General features: G+C 45.0%; 1 protein-coding gene across 1 annotated transcript in view; it reads right to left on the bottom strand.

Annotated features, from left to right (window-relative positions):
- Positions 1-22,871, bottom strand: part of PREP (prolyl endopeptidase) — a 132,394-nt gene that overhangs the window by 31,324 nt on the left and 78,199 nt on the right. The window contains exon 10 of the mRNA XM_065911634.1: positions 20,452-20,555. Coding sequence (XP_065767706.1) covers positions 20,452-20,555 — 104 coding nt within the window. The remainder of the gene's footprint in view (positions 1-20,451; positions 20,556-22,871) is intronic.

The following is a 22,871-nucleotide window of genomic DNA, read 5'->3' as shown; positions in this document are numbered from 1 at the left end:
GTGGGGGGTGGGAGAAATGGGTGAACTATTTTGTTTTGCTTTTAAATAAATTGAATACAAATTTAAAAAAACAAATAGCAATCGAGAGTCTGGCATTAAAATGCTTGTAAGCTGAGAAGTAATAAAACAGAAATTAACTCTGGCTGAGGTACTTAAGAGACTGTATAAGCATAGATAAGGGATCCCAAACTTCCAACTTATTACTGATGAAAAATATTTAACATCTGACATTTTCCTATTTGTAGCTGTTAATCTATTAATTTAGTAATGCCGTGGTGGGTGAGCTTTATGGCTTTTGAACTGTTTGGTTCTGGTAATTGACTTATGAGATCGCACCTGCATCATAAGCACTCAACAAGAATGCCTGAAATCCATTTCAAATCCTCATTAACTCACACCTACAGCAGACCACTTATTTATTTTACTGCACTAGAAAAATAAAATTAATAACCAATGTTGAAAAGGCAAACTCCCGCCAGACTGTTCAGTAATAGAAAAGAACTGCACAGCTTAACAATTTGTGGCTGGCACTTATGCATCCTTAAAAGTGTGAACTATTAATATTAAAGAGAGACAGATGTTAAAGAGGAGAAAGGGGAGTGTTGTTTTTGCAGTCAAGCAGTTTGCAGAGGCGGGTGTGGGTGAGGGGTGGGGGATGGAATAACCTGCACAGACCCAAGGGTGGCCCTCAATCAAGGACGGTGTTGGCAGAAGCCCCAGAACCAGGAAGCTAGCACAACAGTCCAATTATCATTTTTCGTTTGGATATCCCAGGGGAAACTGAGATACAGCACAACACTGTGAAGAACAAATGCACACAAAATAATTCTGTTGCAGAAAAATGAATGACTGGAATACTGAAAAGGTGAATCTGGAAGTAAAATTTACAAGCGCAAAGACATTTATGCGAGTTTCTGTTGGATACATCCAGTGCTATTACACTCTGATCTACTTCTTCCTAGTCTCTCAGACAATACAAATGTAGATCACCGAAACAGACCCCTCAGGCGAGTAAGAGGCAAAAAAAAAAAAACCAAAAAAACACAAAAAACCAACATCATAGGTGATTTCATGTTACCTAAAGAACAATCATTAGGAAGCTCAGAGTACAGTGCGTTTCACTCTCCCACTGGGACACGTGGGGTCGGCAGCCCGTCCGCTGGCCTGGGCAGGCTGCAAAGGACGGTGAATTAGAAGGGACAGCTCAGAGGTTTAGAGGAGCATGGCAAACAGCTGCTGAGAGGCAACTCGCCAGGGGGCAGAAACGAGGAAGGAAGAAAAATGAAGGCAAATCACAAAGTTCAGAAATCCTACCGTGCAGATACAAGCACCAATTCTTTGCTTTCTGTTCTAAACTTGGCTGTGTGAACTGTTTTGTATTTGTGCAGACAACAGTAGCAAAAATCTGTATCAGTGAAACTGTCTATAATTTTTTTTTTTATGGAATGCCTCTCACTACCTTGTATACCCACCCCAGCACTACCATGGAAGAATGATCCTATCTATTCATTTTAAAATGTGGAAATGATACACCTTTGATCACACACACACACACACACACACACACCTTTTTATTATCACCCATTATCAAGGCAGTGAAAATTGAAGTCTGAGAAAAAGGAAAGCTTAAGATGGATAACTGAATCATGTTCATGGAAGATCTAGAAAAGAACATCATGCTGTACTGATGACAGATGCTGGGCAGGATGCTGGATGGGGACGTATGATGGTTATGAAGCATCAGGGCTGTGTGTGCAGAAAAGCTGTTTGTGAAGCCTGCCTGCTGAGTGCAAACATTTAGTGAGCTCTGTGTAATGTCTCCACTGCCTAGTCATTAACACACAAAGCCCAATGCTCTTCAGAGACCCCTCGCTCCTCTGGAAGCCGCTGCGCTTACAGGCTCCACTCACAGCTGCTCCGGTCCACTGCCGCCTGACTGCGGCTGGCTGCTCTCACCACCAGATGCTCACGGGCCATCCCGACACTGCCCAACCCATGGCCACTCTGCTTTCCTACAAGACCACACCATTTTCCTGGGAACTTTTCCACCGTGATGCAAGCTTTCCTGGCTCCTCTTCCCCACCTCCCCCACTTCCTGTCCCATAAACCTTAAAGCACCCTTGAAACTTTGGTCCTCTTGTCCCTTCTATGCACACCGCTGGGGTGCTCAAGCTGAGTCCATGGGTTCATCCACCACCCCCCGCCAGCCCTCAGGACTCTGCCTGACTCCTGACCCTAATTCTCTGAGCAGCTGGCAGATGCACCAGGTACATCTGGCACAGGCCCTGTGAAAGGCTCCCCAGGATAAAAACCTCAGCCACGTGGATGCAGAGCAGACCCTGGAGGGTTTGGGCCCGTCTCTTTATCCAGGTTCATCTCTCAGGTCTGGGCTCCAGCTGTGGGGTTGAAGACACCTGTGCTGTGGATGAGCTCTCCTCCCGCCAGCACCCTTCCCCTCTGCCCACAGTTCCTCTCCAGGAAGCCTTCTTCCCAGGAACAGTTTCAATGCTCCTCCTCTGGGCTGCCACAGCACCTGCAACCAACTGAAATCAGGCTGCTGAAACTCTTTGATTGCACCCCCATTTCTCTAGTAAACTGTCTTTCCTTATATTCCCAGCACTGCCGGATACATGATAGTTGCTTAAGAAATGTTTGGGAAACAATTATTTTTATTTACTGAAGCAAACTATTCACTTAATCACTCCTAGATAGTCACTATAATTCTTCACTAGAAAATTCCATTTTATTTAAATCAGCATTAGTAAAACTGTCTTAAGCATCCTTCAGCTTCCCTCTGAGGCACAGGGTCTTCTGGGACCTCACGTAGACTAACACAGGATGGAAACACCTTATAGAAACCACATACACAAGTCAATAAAAATGCTGAGAAGTGAAAAATGAAAGGTAAACTGAATGCGTGAAATAAGAGGTTGCTTCAGAAAACAAGCTAAAAGAGTCAAAACCACTTAAAGAAAATTTAGCTTCCAAAATCTCGAAAGGCAATTAAAAAAAAATTCAAAGTAATCACAAACCCTCATAAAACATAACAAGGGATGGGTCAAGTGAATTTACATGTTGGTGGAATTACTTTTTTTATTGCCCAACTTGTCTAAAAGATTCACAGACATTTGTAAGCAGGCAAGAACAACACAATAAATGTGTGCTAGGAAAATATAGAGAAAAATTTACTTCGATGCTCTACGAGGGAGAGGCAGTGATATTTCCTGCATTTTGTCGCAGGCTATGACCCAAAATACTCTTAAAGATTAGCTCAGGCAGAAAATTTCACAGCAGTACCAGTGGTAGTAAACATTCATTTTCTGACATTATTTGTTGGTTCTGAATGGAGAGAACCAATTATCATCAGAGAGGAGAGCACGGCGGTCCAACGCAGAAACTTTACACAAAGGAAATGTTCCGACTGCGTAGGTTTCTGGCCGTGATAACTAGATAACTGAACACTGCTTCATCTATCGTGGCCTCCCTCATTCATTTGTCAAGCATCTACTCTGGGCTCTGTGGACACAGCAGTGCGGAAAACCACTTGCTTAAGAGAACTGAACACGGGAACAGATTAAAAGATCACATCAGCTGGGGAGCAGTGCAGTGGGGAAGGAACAACGCCAGACCTGGGGCCAGGAGGAGGAGAGCCGCTCTCTTACATGGGATGGAGGTGGATGGGGTCTCTCATCAGTTCTGTGAGGCTGAGTGAAGGACTGCGGAGTGGAGGAGTGTTGGGGGGCGGAATGGGCATGCATACACACCTAAGTCAGGACAGGGGCAGGTCTGACGGCAGCTGAGCGGACCAAGAGAAGAGCAGAGGCTGTACCGTGGGGGTCTCTGGGCATTATTCAAGGCTGGTCAAACATAATCATAAGGGATATGTTTAATAAGAAACTACGTTAACCTATGCAACAATAGCAAAGCGTCACCTTTCTTGACCACTGATCGCAGCACTGGTTGCCCTGCCTGCTCACACTGACACCAGCCAGGAATTCTGCTTAACGCGGTACCAGTGATAGCATCGGTCATTCACCCAAGCTGACACCACCCCGAACACTCAATACTGTGGGGTAACACGTTCACCGCAAGGGAAGACTCTGGCTAGATCACACCTGCTTTCTCCCACTGATGAGTGCGGCCACGTTAGGGGCACTCCAGCAGAGTTCCCCCCACAGATGCCCCCTGCCACTGGCCAGCCCGGTGGCCGCGGGGAAGAGAACAGCCACGGAGGGGCTCCAGCTCTCGGTGCTGGGTGGGCAGGGAGAAGGCAGAGGCCTGAGGTTAGGACAGAAAGGCAGGGGGCAAAGAGGGGCAGGAGTGAATGGAAAGAAAAATTAAGGAGAGAGAGGGCAGGCCAGTGCCTGGTGACGCTGCAGTGCAGCCGAGGGGGTCACGTGAGGCCGCCAGCCCCGGGCTGCTTCCCTGCCTGGGCCCAGCGTCATCCTGCCCTCCTCTCACAGGCCCTGGCACCCGAGAACTGTGGGCCCAACCCAGGTTCCTGGATATAAACGGGTCCACAGAGGAGCAATGGAGACCCGGGAGCTACAGGCAGAACTGAGAGGCTCAGCGGGAAGCAGACCAGTGAGGCAAAGCTGCAGAGCTTGGACTGCAGTTATCAGCAGCTCAGGTCCTGTGGAAGCTTGGACTGGAAGTTCCATACGTTCTTTATTAAGTAAAGTAGGAAAATAAACCTTACTTTAAAAATGGTGTGGAACTTCTCTGGCAGTTCAGTGGTTAGCACTTCACCTTCCAATGCAAAGGGGGTGGGTTTGATCCCTGGTCAGGGAGCCAAAAGGCCAAACCGCAAAACAGAAGTAATATTGTAACAAATTCAATAAAGACTTTAAAAATGGTCCACATTAAAAAAAAAAAATCTTAAAATAATAAAAACAGTATGCTCAGGATACAATCTCTCCTGCAATTTGGAGTCCAGCAGAGAAAATAGTAAAGGTCCTTGGAGGAAAAAAAGGTGACCATTCACTAGGTTTTCCAGAGTTATTTGGAAGAAAATATTTGGGGAAAAGGAAAACTTAAAAATAACAGAAAGGATTTCTAGTGATAGCACTTCAGGTGTGTGGTCAAAGGATGAGGCTGGGTGCATGGAGGCCTGCTCTGCCCTCTCTAGGGAGGAAAACGTGGTGTCCTCTGCAGGCTGAGTCACCCTGCACGGTTCCTTCTCCTCCCGACACACAGCAGGTAGCCTTGGCTGGCTGCCCACTCTGAGGCTGGTCTGTCCTCAGGACATGGTGCTGGCCAGCAAAGTGTGGCTGGAGTGGGAGGTAACACTTGTAGACAAAAGCAATCTGGCCGTTACAGCATGGCCCAGCATGTGTGTGATACACGTCCCCTCCGTGCCGGGTCTGCAAGGGGCCTAGCCTGTCAGTGGACAGCAGGAGAGACCAGCTTGCCTGAGATTCCGGAGGGCCCTGCTACCTGCCATGGTCTAGCCTGTCCCTGTTGATAGGGAAAGGAGCAGTTAGGAAGGAACACATTCATCATTAGACAACCCTAACACACGGTGTCTGAGTCTTTCCACTCCTAAACTGAAAATATAAAAAATGCACAGTTTTCAAAATTTTAAAACTACTTTTTTGAGCTGAAACTCAAAAATTGTTTAGAAAAAAAGAAAAACCTGAGAAGATGGGGAATTTAGGGCCTGGGGGGAGATCTCACAGAAGGAAGGTGGGGAGCTGGTACTGGGGATTCACCATTCTGCAGCCCCCAGGCACTCTCACAGACGTGTTCTCGTCCTTCCCTCCTGGTGGAACAGAGGAAGCCTCCCTCCTTCTGGGAAGGCCAGTCCCCCACCAGGGCTTGGAATCGCCTCACCTCCTCAAGAACTCGGCTCCTTCCTACTGGGGCCAACCCATCGGCACACCAAACCAGTCTGGCTTCTCCCACCCTAATAACATGCCACTGACCACCACCCCAAGCCACTGGACTTCTCAGGACCATCTACACATGGTTCTGCATTTCCCCTCCCCTCATACCTTCTCCCCGGTCCTGAAATCACTGCCATGAAAACTATAGAAGGCTCTGCTGAGTCCTGTGCCCAGGGCCACAGAAGCGGAGCCCAGAATCAGGGACATCTCTGAGGCTGACCTTTGTAAGTGTTGCCACAACAATCACTCTGATGATCACTGACGAGCTTCTTGACTCCCAATGAGACAAAGATGCCCTCTTCAGTAAGCACTCAACAGCACCCCAAGCAATCACCTAACGCCAACCTTCCAGCAGGAATTTTGTCTTCAGGCTATGAAAATTGGCTATTAACCCACAACAACTGTTGACTCTCCCCTGGCCTGTCAGGAGTTGTCCGCCTGCTGCACTTGCAGTGCCCACTTTATCTCTGCTCTTTGTTCTTAATAGATTCACTCCTTTCTGCAGTCCTCTGTGTCTGGAAATTCTTTTCCAACCTGTGCTTGGATTGCCTCAACAGGCTCCATTTGTAAATGTCATATAAAATTAAAAGCTAGTTTTTTTTTTATTGATTTGCTTTTTAAGCACAGCAGTACAAGTTATTCTACAGAAAGAAAACGACGAATTTGAAAAAGTAGAGAAGGAGAAAGAGAGTGGAAAGATATAAACCACAGCTATTAAAAGTCAGAGATGTTCAGTCAGCCTATCAGGGATTATTTTTTCTAAAAAAAACTTTTTAAACATGTAACCTTTTAAAACATTACATTTTAAACATTTAAAATGTAAGATTGTTGCAGTTAAGAAAGTAATGCAATATAAAGTAACATGACAACAAAGCCAATCCCCGAATCCCTCAATAACACCTGCCCCTAAAGAATCAGCACTGTCTTCTTCAACTGACAGTGGGACTATATCCTGATAAACCCACCATAAACTGAAAATATTGTAAACTGAAATGCACTTAATATACCTAGCCTACCAAACATCATACATTAGCCCAACCTACCTCAAACGTGCTTATAATACTTACACATTAGCCTCAGTTGGGCAAAATCATCTAATACAAAGTCTATTTTACAATAGGGCTGAATACCTCATATAATATATTGAGTACTATACTGAAAGTAGAAATCAGAGTGGTTGCATGGGTACAGCACGGATGTAAGTGCATCGGTTGTTAAGCCCATGATCACCCAACTGGCTGGAGCTGAGGCTCTCTGCCTCTGCCCAGCGTCACACGGGAGTGTCCTACTGCACATCACTAGCCCAGGAAAAGCTCAAAATTCAAAACACAGTTTCTACTGAATGTGTCACTGTGACAGCATCATCTAGTCAAACCATCGGAAGTCAGGGACCATCTGTATATGAACACCACATACATCCTCTCTCCTCTTTCTCAAAATACCCTCCCCAGCCACTAACTACTCTGAACCCACTGCTGACTGCAAGTGCTCCTGTCAGGATTACTAATGAACCCAGCTCATCAGCTCCAAGAACTCCTCTTTCTTCCTCATTGACCAACTAAACACACGGTGTTGCCTGTCACCCCCTCCTTTCCATCGTCTCTCCTTGGCTTCCTGGTCTACCCGCTCCACAGTCTGCTAGTTTCCTGCACCTCTCTGGCTGCTGCTTCTCTAGCTCTTTGCTGGCTCTTCCTTCTCCAATTAATCCCTAGATGTGGGGCTCCTCAGGGCTCAGCCATGAGCCTTCTCCACTCTTGACATGTTCTTCCATCTGATCCAGTTCCTGCCCTGGATTTAACCAGCACACTAATGCTGAAGGTGCCCACATGTATCACTCCAAGCCTTTGTCCATAAGACCCAAGTATCTAACTCCATACCTGACATCATCACCCGGATGAAAAGGTAACGACAGGTCCAAAACATTTTACCTCTCCAACCCGTCCTCCCCAACCCACTGCCAACAACTTGATACATGATACCAGCTGCTCAGAGTTGAAATTAGAGTCACCCTTGATGGGCCCCTGACCTTACCCTCCCCCCTACACGTGCAATTCCTCTGTCCTGTTCAGCCTACTTCCCAGGTGTAATCTAAACACACTTTCTGCATGTTCAAAGTCTACACTTCAGTTCAGGCCACCTTACCTCCTGCCTGGTCTATTGTTCTGTGTGTGTGTGTTAGATGCTCAGTCATGTCCTACTCTTTGCGATCCCATGGACTGCAGCCCACTAGACTCTTCTGTTCGTGAAATTCTCCAGGCAAGAATACTGGAGCAGGGTGCCATTCTCTTCTCCAGGGGAATCATCCTGACTCAGAGATCAACCCTGGGTCTCTTGCAGTGCAGGCAGATTCTTTACTGTCTGAGCCATTTACAACTGTCTATCAGCTCTCTCTATGCCCACAACTGCCCTTTTGAATCTATTTTCCATAAAACAGAACATGGTTTTCTTAAATCAGAACATATCACTTTCCAGTAAAAAGCCCTGTAGAGACTCCCACCACACTTGGGATCCCAAACAAACTTCTAACACGGCCACAGAGCCCTGCCCTCCGCCACACCCATCACCCATTCTCCTCCACTCACCACAGCCCAGCCTTCTCTTGGGTCCTCTCTGAAGGCAACTCATTTTTACTCAGCGCCTTTGCTTTAACACGCTGGGCTCTTCTCTTATATTCATGTGACTAGCTCCCTTTCAGCTTTTAAGTTTCCACCTAAATGAAAACTCAAGGGAACTATCGTTGATGATTCAATTCACACTGGGCACGTCTGTCACTCCCAGCAACAGTCATTGTTTATTTCATTCACAGCCCTTGCTCCAACTTGCAATGTTCGCATTTATTTTCTGTTCACTTGCTTTTGCCTTTTTCCCACATAAGAGTGAAGACCACATCTCTCCAGGTCACTGCCACATCCTTGGTGTTTAGCCCAATGTGAGGCACAGAGTAAATCCTTAGTATGAACAGCAACTGCATAAATGCACATGGTTCTTCCCTACCCCACCTCTACCAGTCAATGCAGACCAAGAATTTCTGATGCAGGGTGAGGAGGAGGAGACCTGCTGAGTCGGATATGAACTTGTAAAGGTGCAAAAGTCTAGATGAGTCAGTGGAAGCAGCTCTGGCACTACCCCTTAACACTCCCTGTTCCTTCCTAATTCTGAAGAGTCTGAGTCACGGATCAAAGTCGGTGCTTCCAACACAGCCAGATCTGCAGATTCTCAAACACACCAGCCACCGTTTAGAGCATTTATGCTTTTCTCTAATCTCTTCCAAATATTTAAATTAACTATAGTCACATTAAATTCCAGAGTTGAACTAGACATGCCGTGCAAAACAGAGAAGCTGAGGGTCTAGATGTAAGCAGCGTGGACATGATGGTTTTTACTTACCCCCAGAGGGTTTTCTGTTTGAGATTTCATTTCAGAATTACCCACTACCTTAACTGGGATCAAAGAGTATATTCTCTGCTTAAAAACATGTCTGTATGCATCCTAACATTTATATTTACATACATAAGGACACAAATGAAGACAGCTGGAGGCAAGGGGGACACAAGGCATTAACCATTACTTAGCAGATTAAACTTGCAGATGATTTTTAAATGTATAAGAATATGGGCTGCATTTATCAATACAGCCTGAGTACTCTTTCTTTTGTGACATGACCCAAGGTCAATGACAAGATTTTTCTAGGCTCTTAATAAAGGCACAATGTCTTACATCAATGTCTACATGAAGACCTAGAACTACTGACCTCAGGGCAAGCAACTGCTGAGTTGTGGCAGCCTGATCAGAGAGGTGGACACAGCTGCTCAGAGGCTCAAGGGCAGTGCAGAATCGGGGACCTGGCTTAAGCGCCAGCTCTGCCACCAGGTGACTGGGAACAACTCATCCGACTTCCCGACACCACAGGCTGCTCATTCCAGAAAACTGAGATCACGGGAGCATCCATCTCCAAGGACGGGTCTTCTCTAAAGAAGTGAGAGAGTGCAGAGAATCCTGGCATGGAGACGGGCATACTGTGTGCGCACACCCAGGCCGTGTGTTCAAGCACCAGCTGAACATCCATCCCCGCTCCCTGGGTTTTGCTTTTGACTGAGTCCCCAAGGGCAGGGACGAGAAGAGAAGTTTCTATGGAGGAGTTGGGACTTGGGTGAATACTGAAATATTGAAAATGTGTAGAGTTTCCGAGAACAGAGTTAAAAAAAAAAAAAAGTAAGCAGCACCAGAATGGAGAACGCAGAAAGAGAGCCAGGCAGAGGCAAGTCTGAGCGTGGTGGTCAGGGTTGCTCAGGAAGTGAGCCTGAGTGGTGTGGGGATTCGGGCTGGTGAGGTTGCACCTTTGTGAGCTGGAGGAAGGAGGGCACCAAGAGTTCAGAAAGGAGCTCACACTTGACACTGACCAGGAACCCGCGTCTGTGTCCTTGCTTAATAACTCACGATGCCTTCCACTTCACAATACTTCACCATCATGTTTATCACTATGACGACACTTCTAATCCACTTCTTACATTGAGTCAGCACTCTTTCTGCCTCTGCTTTCACACAGAGTATTTTTTTTTTAATCATTTAATAGGTCCCATAAAGGTCTACAAAGTGTTCACTAGATCTTCACATGATGTAGAAACATACTTTTAGAGGTAAGAAAGCTTAGGGATTTAGAGGCCTTTTAGGATAACTTGTTTATTTTAAAGGTGAAAAGCAAAAACCCAACCCCAACCAAGTATAGAGAGCAAAAATAACTTATTCTCATAACAAAACGCACAGGATCAGCGCAGCTTTGGAATTCTGCATTCTAGTCTTGGCTCTGTCAATTACTGAGAGTGTGACCTTTGCTAAAACACTTGGCAGACTGAGCTTCGGTTTCCTCAACTTTACCATTACTATAGTTTGGCATACCGTGTAGCATGTGGGATTTTAGTTTCCAACCAGGGACTGAACTTGCGCCCCCTTAACAGTAGAAGCACAGAGTCTTAATCACTGGACCCCCAGGGAAGCCCCCTAGTTTTCTCATCTTTAAAATGAGAGGGTTCATGTAGATGAACCCTAATGTACGTGCAATTTGTCCAGAGCCCAAAACCATTAGTGGAAAAACAGAACACCTAGGAAAAAGCAAGAGAAGCCGTGAGATTAGGGACCTAACACCCCTCCAAGGCTGATTCATGCCATGCTTCCACTCCCAAGAGCAGGCCTCTGAGGATGGCCTGTGTCCATGTCCCCTGCAAGAGTGGTGCAGGCAGAAAGATGACTCTAGCACAGAATACACACCTGGACGCCAACTGCACACTGCCTACTTAGCCTTATCGTTTCAGAGACAGTCGCTCAGTTCATCTTAATGCTCAGGTAGTCTCACACAACTTTTCTATCAACTTCTGCTAAAGTTAGGACAAGCATTCAGGAGTGGCAAATACTCATGTTCGAGAGGCAATATTAAATGTCTTTCTTTATGGGAGAGAAAAGCCTCTTGAAAAGCTGCGTCTGTGTCTGAAGTGTGTGATTTCTACTGTTAACAATGGTAGTATCTGAAAATTCAACTTCTGTGGAGTCTTAGTTTTTTCAGTGGGATCCTGAGATTTAGATACCTGGCCACCAGGTGGCGTGTGGACTCCTTGGTCTCAGGATGCAAACCAAGTTTCTGCTGAAGGCCTGTTTGGCCTTCTGAGGCAGAGTGCTAGGTGTCCCCCAATATCCATTCCTCCCACTTCCTTGATAACAAGGCCCAAATTTTTAGCTGGCACACTTTTTTTGGAAATAAAACTACATCTTTAAACCTCCTTGTGCTAGGTGTGGCCACGTGAGTATGTTTTCACCAACAAAATGCAAGCGGACATAATACATGTCACTTTCTGGCAAACGTGCTTATAAGATACTCTCCTCCTGATCATCCCTCTTCTTCCCTATTGCTGCCTTCATGCTGGCTGGAAAGTGGAGAGCAACATGGCTGGAACCCCTGCAGCCTTCCAGGACCATGAGGAATGGCAGGAAAGAAGCCACGATACAGCAGCAAGACAAAAAGAGCTTGGATTCCTTACACCTTAGACACCAAGTCGTTCCTGGACTAATTTCCCCTGCACTTCCTTTATGTGAGAGGGAAAAACAAACATCTCTCTCCTTTAAGCCATGTTTATTTTTTTACTTTTTCTCCTTTTGCTCCGACAGTTTGAGTAACACACCTTGAGATTCATTCCAATTCATTTCTAAAAACAGAACTAATTATTAAACTAGCCTAAGATAAGCACCATTAGCACACATACTATTCAGAGATGACAGCAAAACTACTAATACAGTTCTAAAAAGAACGAAGTGACTTTCTACCTTGTTTTTAAAGGATAATGAAATATAACAACATTCTTTTCCCAAGACAGTTTTCTAGCAAGGGGTTAGAGCTAACTGTTAGCTTTGAGTAACCTGAAATCACTATCAGCAAAGCTCAGCAACTTGCAGCTTTTACAGATCTCAAAAGCCATGACTCTTGGAACAATTTAAACAAAATTTAATCTATTTAAATGGCTTTATTACCTACAACAGCAAACTCAGATCTATAGATAACTGAATTATTAAACCTACTAAATATGAACAAATCTCCACTGAGGACAGTTGTCAACCTATGGTAATGAGTTTATGGATAGCCTAATCTCTGACAATTATGGCTTCCATTGCAGTGACATTATTAAAGAATAACAAACTTAGTCCATCATCTAGAAATGAATCTAAGCCACAAAAATTAAATCAACACCTGTTTAACTCATTAACATCTCATCAAAATAAGGTGAAAAAATTTCCATGTCAAGTCACTGCCGCATCCCCAGGAGAGCCAAGGCCTCCCTCCGCAGGCTGTCAGCCATCAGGCAGGGGGTTAGCTGCTCTCCCGGTTCTTGTCTCATCAGAGGCCTATTTCCTCCAAGCAAAGTTCAGAGAAACTGAGGAAGGTGGGCAGAGGCCTGGGTTGCCTTGAGCCGTTTTACACCTTGCAAAAGGAAGCCCTGCAGGAGGCTCAAGGGATCTCCCCAGGCCTGTCTGGTCACTCAATTCCCAAGGCCACTTTGTGATTTTCACTCTAAGTGGGATGCATATTCTCAGGCTGCTGCAAAACAATGTCCTTCTTCAAAACACAGAAGAACACCTTTACAAGTGGTATGCAGACTGCAGCAACCACACACTGGGGCCCCATAACCTATTTCTCTGTTTTAAGATAGCAAGAGAACAAAAACTCTTATCATCTTTTACAGTCAGTTATTTTAACACAGCTGCTATCTAAAGAGGAAACAGATACAAACATCTGCCCTCTGAATATGAATATTATGATCTCAATCTAGAATGGCTGTGAGACAAAGGGAATTCTAAAGAAAGGCAGGAATCTGTTTATGCAAGAATATGTCTCTATGAAGCGTAAGATTAAAAAAGAAACACGAAAGCTTTAGGCACAAAATTGCCAAGAACAACTGACTCAATTTAAAGCGATTTCCTAATCATATGCAAGCACCATATCCTCTCAAAAGGTTCTTTTTGAAAATATTCCCCCTTTTACTGTTAACATGCTCTGAAGATTTCCAACCTGTCCTTAACTGTGAGAACATAGCGATACAGAAAAACGTTATCATTAGTTCAATAGTCAGCAGATCAAGGATGTGGATGAGTCAAAAACTGCATGTGTTGTGCACTCAGCACAGAAGTCAATGAGCTAAATTAAAACCCTAATTAATGTTCTGTGGATTCATGTTTGTTGAATGGCAAAGCCCGTAGGCCAGTTGTTGTTCAGTCGCTCAGTCGTGTCCAACTCTTTGCAACCCCATGAACTGCTGCACGCCAGGCTTCCCTGGCCTTCACTATCTCTTGGAGCTTGCTCAAACTCACATCTGTTGAGTCAGTGATGCCCTCCAACCATCTCGTCCTCTGTCGTCCCCTTCTCCTCCTGCCTTCAGTCTTTCCCAGCAAACTCCAGGAGTTGGCGATGGACAGGGAAGCCTGGTGCGCTGCAGTCCATGGGATCGCAGAGAGTCGGACACGACTGAGTGACTGAACTGTAGACCAGTAACTACAAATCACTATCAAGGTTACAAAAGTCTAGACTAAAGAAAAATAACTCCACTCCTTCTACCCCAAGGCATCTTGGTACACCCAAAGAATCATCTAATTTTAATTTTCTAATAATCTAATTTTAAAAATCAGCTTTTGGTCAGCTCTAAAGCAAATCGCCTTTGGGATGTTCTTGATGTTTCACATGCAGTACTGTAGGTAAATCTCAGAAGGGTAAAATTTCTCAGTTTAAGAGGACAGGACTCAAGGTAATAAAATCTGTGTTAAATACTTATAATTCTTACTATTTCTGTACTGTTGATTTAGGCTTACTATTGCCCCATAAAATGGAATCTTCCTTCTAATTTATTTTTTTATAACATGTGGAAACTGTTGTCAATGGAGCTGATGCAGAGTATACTGAGTTCACTGATCTTTTTCAGGTCTATAAATTTTGACTTTCACTTTAGGAGGAGAAAAGACAATCTTTCAGCTGTCAAAAACTTCTGGCTGAACAAAAATGAGACACTGAGAAACCAAACAGAGCATTTTTGCTACACCGCATCCTTAGTCATGCACGTTCAGCCACAGGGCAAGCGCCATTTCATCCACAAAAAAAAAAAAAAGCTGTCAGAGGCAGCCCTACTACACAGGATGCTGATGCTCCTTTCTTCTTGAACGTCCTGTGAAATTATGAAACTAAACTGCTATGAAAAGGTAGAGGCAGTCTCTGAAGGAAGAATTGCGGTGAAATTGTTCAGGAGTCCCCGTAGGGGCCTGGGGCTTACAAAAGCAGCCATCCCTCAAAGCCCAAGCCAGTTTCCAGCTCTCCCAGGAAGAATCCCTGGGCATCCCGGCCAGGATATCACGGTGCAGACGGAAACATTCACCTTTCCCCTGATCACTGTGATAACATCTTGGGGTATCTGACCTTTCAGAGCTCCGTGTCTCAGCTTTCCAGCCTGACTGCAAACTTTCTAGGGACAGTGCCTGTGTCCGGAACTTCTCTGGATTCAAACAGTACCACCTGGCATTGCACAACACATAAATATTTATTGACAGATTAAATTTTCCTATTTCTTCTCTTTGGTTTAAAATGAAACATATTAACTGATCATAAATATAGACAAGATTCTCTTCCTATAAATCACTTATCACCAAACCTTTGTTATTAATGTAATTTCTAATGCTCAGTATTTCCATTTATTTTTAAAGACATGCACACAGATGTTCTGACCAATATTACATAGTGGTCATGTCATTCATAATAAAAAGAGGAAAAAGATCAGTCAACCGCAGCTATGATAAACCTATCCAAAACTTAATTTTTATGTGTATCACAGACTGGAAGAGAAAGTTTTTCCAGGATCTGATTTTCAAAATTGTATTTCCTATACAGATGAATTTTTCTCCCAAAGCTGTAGTCAGGACTGGGTAAAGACCATATAGTAGCTATGTTCTGTGTATGTCAGCAAAACAGGACACTCCCACCCTCCCTCCCCCCACCACCATCCAAGAGCTCTGGTCCCGAATGAAAGCACATCACACAAAGAACAGCCCTGTGGCTGGTTTGGCCGTGTGTTTCTTCGACCCTCCTTTTTCTCTCTCCTTCACTTAGTACATCGTACGAGGTATACCCCCAGGTGGGCATGCAAGTCTGTGACCTCCATTAACTGCGCCGACTCACCATGCAGGGTGATCTGTGCAGGATTTGCTTCAAAATGATAATGTACATAAAATGTCAGAAGGAATAACAATTAGCCCAGGGAATTTTCTTTTAAAATCACATACAGAATAAATACAAACACCAGGGTCACGCAAAATCAAAAGCTGCACTACCCTGAAGTAATTGAAAAAAAAAAATGAATCTTCCTCCCTGCACCCCCAAATGCTGTGATTTCTATTATACACTATGAGGATTTTTTCCACTCATGCACAAACCCTTCTCTAGGGCCTGCTTTTACAGGCTGGTCATTGTTGGCAACACTGCCGAGAGTCTGATCACGGTGGGAGCACATATGTCACACTCACATTTCCTGTCCAAGCTCTGCTGTGTACACCTCAGCTAAGCCACTGCAAAACGGACTTTCAGTCTATGGTGCTGCGGTGTCACGGTTCATTCCAAGGTCACCTTTACCCAAAGAGAATTCCATTTAAACAACTCAGTGCAATATGTATGATGTGTGTAATCAACATATTAGAGTCTCCTGATGGCATCATACTAGAGAGATTATACCTTCATAAAAATTGTAAAACCAGTGCGTTCTCTCCAGTTACTCAGCTACTATCCCCTTAAATACTTCCCATGAATCTTTTCACCTTTTCTCCCCTACTGCACTTGTACAAATAAAAGTTCCTAAGTATTTCAGTAGCTCAGCGTTAGGGGAATTTTCTTTGTGAAGTGAAGAGCCACACAGAGAAGACTTCGGTGCCTTTTCCAACGGCATCCGACTGGCATCACCCGAGCGTGCTTCCTCCCCAGTCTAACCTGGAAGTTGCAGGACGCTCTGCACGGGGCTGAGGGATTTCTACTCTACACAGGCACGTGCTCGGCTGTGAAGTTTGATCTTTTCATTTATACCTGAAAACAACACATATTAGGTTGTAACTAGTTTCTTTGTGTACCATCTGTAAAGAATAGAAAAAAAAAACAACAACAGCTACTTGATAGGAAAAACAACTCCAAACATCCTCCCTGAGAAGGAAGAGCAACTTTCCTATCAGAAGCTGTCATGATCACAGGTCCCTCCTCCCTGCCACAAACTCCACAATTTCTCACTTTGGCATGAATTGTGGGAAGCAGAAAAGAGAATTTAAAAAAAATATACGGACCTGAGGGGCTGCAGAGCAGAGATGAAGAGAAGATGAGGGGTGAGGGGATGAGGGGTGTCTCATGGGCAATAGTGTCCCAGACATGAGGGGACACTTCTCACTGCCCGGGAATCCTCTGCATTAGTGATGGGAGAGGCAGTGTACACACACACACACACACACACACACACACACACACACACACACACCCCCTACCCGGGAATCCTCTGCATTAGTGATGGGAGAGGCAGTGTACACACACACACACACACACACACACACACACACACACACACACACACACACCCTACCCGGGAATCCTCTGCATTAGTGATGGGAGAGGCAGTGTACACACACACACACACACACACACACACACACACACACACACACACACCCCCTACCCGGGAATCCTCTGCATTAGTGATGGGAGAGGCAGTGTACACACACACACACACACACACACACCCTACCCGGGAATCCTCTGCATTAGTGATGGGAGAGGCAGTGTACACACACACACACACACACACACACACACACCCTACCCGGGAATCCTCTGCATTAGTGATGGGAGAGGCAGTGTACACACACACACACACACACACACCCTACCCGGGAATCCTCTGCATTAGTGATGGGAGAGGCAGTGTACACACACACACACACACACACACACACACCCTACCCGGGAATCCTCTGCATTAGTGATGGGAGAGGCAGTGTATACACACACACACACACACACACACACACACCCAACTCGGGAATCCTCTGCATTAGTGATGGGAGAGGCAGTGTACACACACACACACACACACACACACACACACACACACACACACACACCCAACTCGGGAATCCTCTGCATTAGTGATGGGAGAGGCAGTGTATACACACACACACACACACACACACACCCAACTCGGGAATCCTCTGCATTAGTGATGGGAGAGGCAGTGTATACACACACACACACACACACACACACACACACACACCCTCCCCCCTCCCTGCCCTGAGGATGTCCAGGCAGGACTAGAAGTAGTCCCTGAGAAGGCCAAATGTTACAGCTGACAGGCAGGCAATTTCTACACACAGAGAAAATGAAAAACAGCAAGGCATGAGAACCTAAAGGTGATGTTAAAAGTCTCATGCAGGACTAGGGTGAATTAATGAACCACACAAGCACCAGACTGGGGCTATCGGCTACTAAAAGATCTCTCTCCAGGCAATGGCTTACCTTGAAAATGAAAGAAGCCAAACTAGCTACGGAAACCTAAAAGTGTGCCATATTTACTTCTAGCACTTTTTGAAAAAAACTGATTACATTCTACATGAAAGTGTTAGTCTCAGTCATGTCTGACGAGAGCTCACCAGGCTCCTCTGTCCATGGAATTCTCCAGGCAAGAACACTGGAATGGGTTGCCATAGCCTTCTCCAGGGGATCTTCCCCACCCAGGGATCAAACCCAGGTCTCCTGCATTACAGGCAGATTCTTTACTGACTGAGCCCTATGTGCCAGACCCTTAATACGGGCAGACCTTGGAGACATGGTAGATTCAGTTCCAGACCCCCACAATAAAGCAAGTGTCACAATAAAGCGAATCAGATGAATTTTCTGTTTTCTCAGTGCGTAGAAAAGTTACCTTTGCACTATACTGTAGTCTATTCAGTGTCACGTACGGTTGAGAAATCTGGACAGTAAAGAAGGCAGAATGCCAAAGAATTGATGCCTTCAAACTGTGGTGCTGGAGAAGACTTCTGAAAGTCCCTTGGACAGCAAGGGAATCAAACCAGTCAATTTTAATGGAGACCAACCCTGAGTGTTCACTGGAGGGACTGATGCTGAAGCTGAAGCTCCAGTATCTTGGTCGTCTGATGCACAGAGACGAATTACTGGAAAAGTTCCTGATGCTGGGAAAGATCGAGGGCAGAAAGAGAGGAGGGGTCGGAGGATGAGATGGCTGGATGGCATCACCGGGCAATGAACGTGAACCAAGGCAAATGCTAGGAGATGGTGAGGGATGGGGAGGCCTGGCGTGCTGCACTCCAGGGGGCCACAGAGAGTCGGACACGACTGGGCAACTGAACACCAACAACATGCAGTGTGCAACAACATTAAGTCTAAAACAACACTGTACATACCTTAAAGAATATTTAATTGCTAGAAAATGCTAACCATCATCTGAGCCTTCAGTGAATCATAATCTTTTTTGCAATAACAACATGAAAGATCACAGATCACAACAAGCATAACAATAATGAAACAGTTTGAAATTCTGCCAAGAACCAAAATGTGACACAGACACGTGAAATGGACAAATGCTGTTGGAAAAATGGCACCAATAGATGTGCTCGATGCAGAACTGCCACAAACCTTCATTTTGTAAAAAAAAACAAAACAAAACACAGTATCTGCAAAACACAATGAAGCAAAGAACAATAAAACGAGGTATGCCTATATATATCATCTCATGTAATCCTGCAGGAATCCTGCAAAATGGGTACTATCTGTTTTGCAGCTGAAATGAAAAAACTGGCAGAAAAGTTAAATGACTCATCCTATGTCAACCAAGATGTATCAATCAATACACGCAGATTTCAGACTTCAAGCTGACAGAGCTTGAAGACAAAGGCCCTGGACCTCTACTGAGAATGCTGACTTTATAATTACTATTTATATAGATCAAGGATCAGCAAAGTTTTGTCCTGGAGGGCCAAATGCTAAGCACGTTAGCCTCCGTGGGCCAAAGTCTCTGCTGCGCTGTTAAAGTACTAGGGCAGCCACAGACACTGTGAACAAGCGTGGCTATTCTCCAAAAAACCAGAGACCAGTAAGTCGACTCCTGATACAGAAGAGAAGATGGCGATCTGCAGCCCTGGGCCAGATTCAGCTGGCCAAGCAGTTTTATCTTTGATCTAGATCTAGCCCATCATCTAGACTTCTCTTAGACAGGTGAAGAGCAATTCACCATGTTAAAATGATGCTCTGGTTTCACAGAAACATTCTCAGGGTATCTAGTGATCTTTTTTTCTAACTTTCCTTTGGAAACAACACTCTGAATCCTAACATGGATCTCTGTGGTCCAGGCCCCTTGGTAGGAGAGCCCTGATAAACACCTGGTACCTGTCAGGTGGCCTGTCATGCAAAGGAACAGAGCCATTTTGCATCATTTGTCAATGAGGGATTTGATTTCTGGGAGACTCAGTACCTGTGGGCCACTGAGAAAACAAAAAAATGGAGATTCTTAACCTGATGGTGACCAGAGCCTAAGCTTGCTACGCATGACAATTAAACAGTTAACTCATCCATCCTAATATTTTACTGAGCACTCACCCTGTGCCAGGCAGACATACGGATGAACTTCAGACTGCAAAGACTGCCTTCTAGCACTTGAGTGAATACTTCATGTAGAGAAAAAAAATCTATGTTGTTACTTATCATATCACGAGACCTGAGCCAGAAAACAATCCACTTTCAAGCAAGCAGACAAACTGTATTGCTCTGATCCCCCAGACAAGGGACTCTGGCGTCCTGTCAAGAGAGGCAGAATCTGTAAACTCCAAGAGGGCAGGGACCTCGCTGGGCTCACTGCCCAGAAGCAGCAGGTGTTCCCAAGTATCTGTGGCCCGTGATGCTGTGGATCACCTCCACAGCTGCTGACAAACTGGGGTGTGCACAGCCTGGCCTGAAAGTCAGATTTTTAAACTCACATTGTGGAGATAAAACACCCCCTACCTGGACTGTCTGGTAATCGGAAGCGTCGATTCCTTTCACGGTCACCTCTCGGAAGACTCTGGGCTCCAGTTCCTCTTTGGTCAGATCACAGTGATAAATGATACCTAGGAGGAAATGGGAGTCTTAGTTCAGTCCACAAACTCACCAGACACAAGAGGGGCAAGGATCACAAAGCGCAGTCAGCAGTGCTGTTTAAGGTCATGCAGAAAGAGGCCTCAGAACAGCCTGGCGTGTAGACTGTGTGATGCTACATACGTGTTCACACTTCATCACTGCCATCCTGGTCTTCTTTTTTTACAACAGTCACCTCTGTACCATTTTAGGAGATTCTAATGCATTCCAGGATTAAGAGCAGAGGTAAAACCTAACTGCAGAAACGTAACAGGTCTTTCCCGATGCCACGTCACTTAGGAGTACAGGTCAAAGAAGATGGGACACTTCATGTAGGGTTATTTCACCTGAGCAGTGATTAAGATGGAAAACTCAAATGATGTGCCCAAAGTCAACAGCCAGTCCGGGGTCTCTTGATGGGAACTCTGGGGCTATTGCTTCCTGACACCCACCCCTCTGTGGACACACACGTGACAGCAATCAGAGACCAAAGACAGCATTTCAGGGGAGTCTTTCAGAGGTGCCTTTAAAGTTCTGATATCCAAGTAACTGTGCACACACACACTGATGAATACACAACAAACTTTTAGCTGTTTTATCCACGAATTAAAATCCCATTTCCTTAATTTAATGCTACTACATTCTAATATCTAATATCTAAATCAAAGGGGCTTCCCTGGTGGTCCAGGGGATAAAAAATCACCTTGCAATGCCAGGGACATAGGTGTGATCCCTGATCTGGAAGAATCCCACATGCCATGGAGCAACTAAGCCTGTGTGCCTCAACTACTGAGCCCACACGCTGCAGCTACTGAAGCCTGCACGCCCCAGAGTCTGTGCTCTGCAACAAGAAGCCTGCGCACTGCAACTGGAGAGTGGCCCCCATTCTCCATAACGAGAGAAAGACCAGGTGCAGCAACGAAGACCCGCCACAACCAAAAAAATAAAACTTAACAAGAAAGAACTAAATCAAAGAAACGATCAGTAAGATAAATCATTACTGTTTGAAAACAATGACATTGCTATCGTTTATGAAACAGAATTAGTCATCCAGAGTGGCTGGTGTGGAAACAGCCCTCCCACATAATACTTTAAACATACTCTGTCAGTATATGAAAAATCAATTTAGAGATCCTGATACTTGCTGCAAAACCAGAAACTAAGCAGTTACTCCCACAGGGTACATTCAAACTGATTGATCATGTGTTAAAATGGCAGCGTGCTTTCTTTCCAACTCCTCTGTGTATGTATGAACTTCACTAACAGCTGAGAAACAGCACTCTGCTCCCCACTGGCAGAGAGCAATATGTTTAGGTACTTTAACAACAGGACTGTTCATCCCCATGAATGCTATCGCAATTCCCATGCTTACAAATTATTTTAAGGTTTATAATATATCATACAATATATGATTAACATTGACAGTGGGGAGATGTGTAATAGGACTGAAGTACTGGCTTTCTTAGTTGAAGCTGTATTTGGATACTTGTTGGAATATATCCTTATACATAAAATATTTTCAGACTACCCTCCGGGCATACATTCTAAATTACCAGACACACTGCATACTGTACTTGCCCAGATAAATGTAGTCTTGAGGGCAAAGGCTATCTTCACATATATGTTAATTTTTGAAGAGCTTCTTCATTAGTACCTGCCCCACTTCCTCAAAACACAAAAGCATCTACATCCTCAAAAAAAACCCAAACAACCAGACAATGACAACGAGACTGCAGAACAAGCATGCGCCGTTTAAGCCCTGGACTCACCCCAGGATCACTGTCACCTGAGCTATAGTGGATCACCAAGGATGGATGGGGAGCGAGGATTCCCATCTAACCACCCACCAGTTCCTGGGGCAGTGCCCTGAGATAAGTCGCCAAAGTACTAAAATGAAATTTCTTAAGTGAAAGGCAGTGAGTAGGAAACACACTCTAAATGCCTGTTTAGAAAAATCGAGACATCAAAGCCTCTAGCAGAAGAATGAAATTATACAACATGGGCTGGCTCCTGTTGGGAGAAAGGGTGACAAGTGCCTGCTCTCTGTTCTTCTGTTTGGGGCAAAAGTGGCACTTTGGAGGGGGCTGGGTTATACCTAACGGTACCAGTGCTTAATTTACTTGATGGATATTTTCTGTTTTCAGATCCATCTGGGTCAGTCCAGGTGAGCCCACTGCAGATTCATGCTGTAATGTGAGTCCCTATAGCCTAATGATGCTTTGTGTCCTTGTCTCAACTGGCTTGCTAAGCATAAGAATCGGGTATCGGATTGGAGAAAACATCCTAGAGTCATGAATCAGAGAAGACTG

Source organism: Muntiacus reevesi, chromosome 19 (assembly GCF_963930625.1).
Source record: "Muntiacus reevesi chromosome 19, mMunRee1.1, whole genome shotgun sequence".
In the NCBI taxonomy this organism is placed as follows: Eukaryota; Metazoa; Chordata; class Mammalia; order Artiodactyla; family Cervidae; genus Muntiacus; species Muntiacus reevesi.
This window is presented reverse-complemented; position numbering and strand designations above follow the sequence as displayed.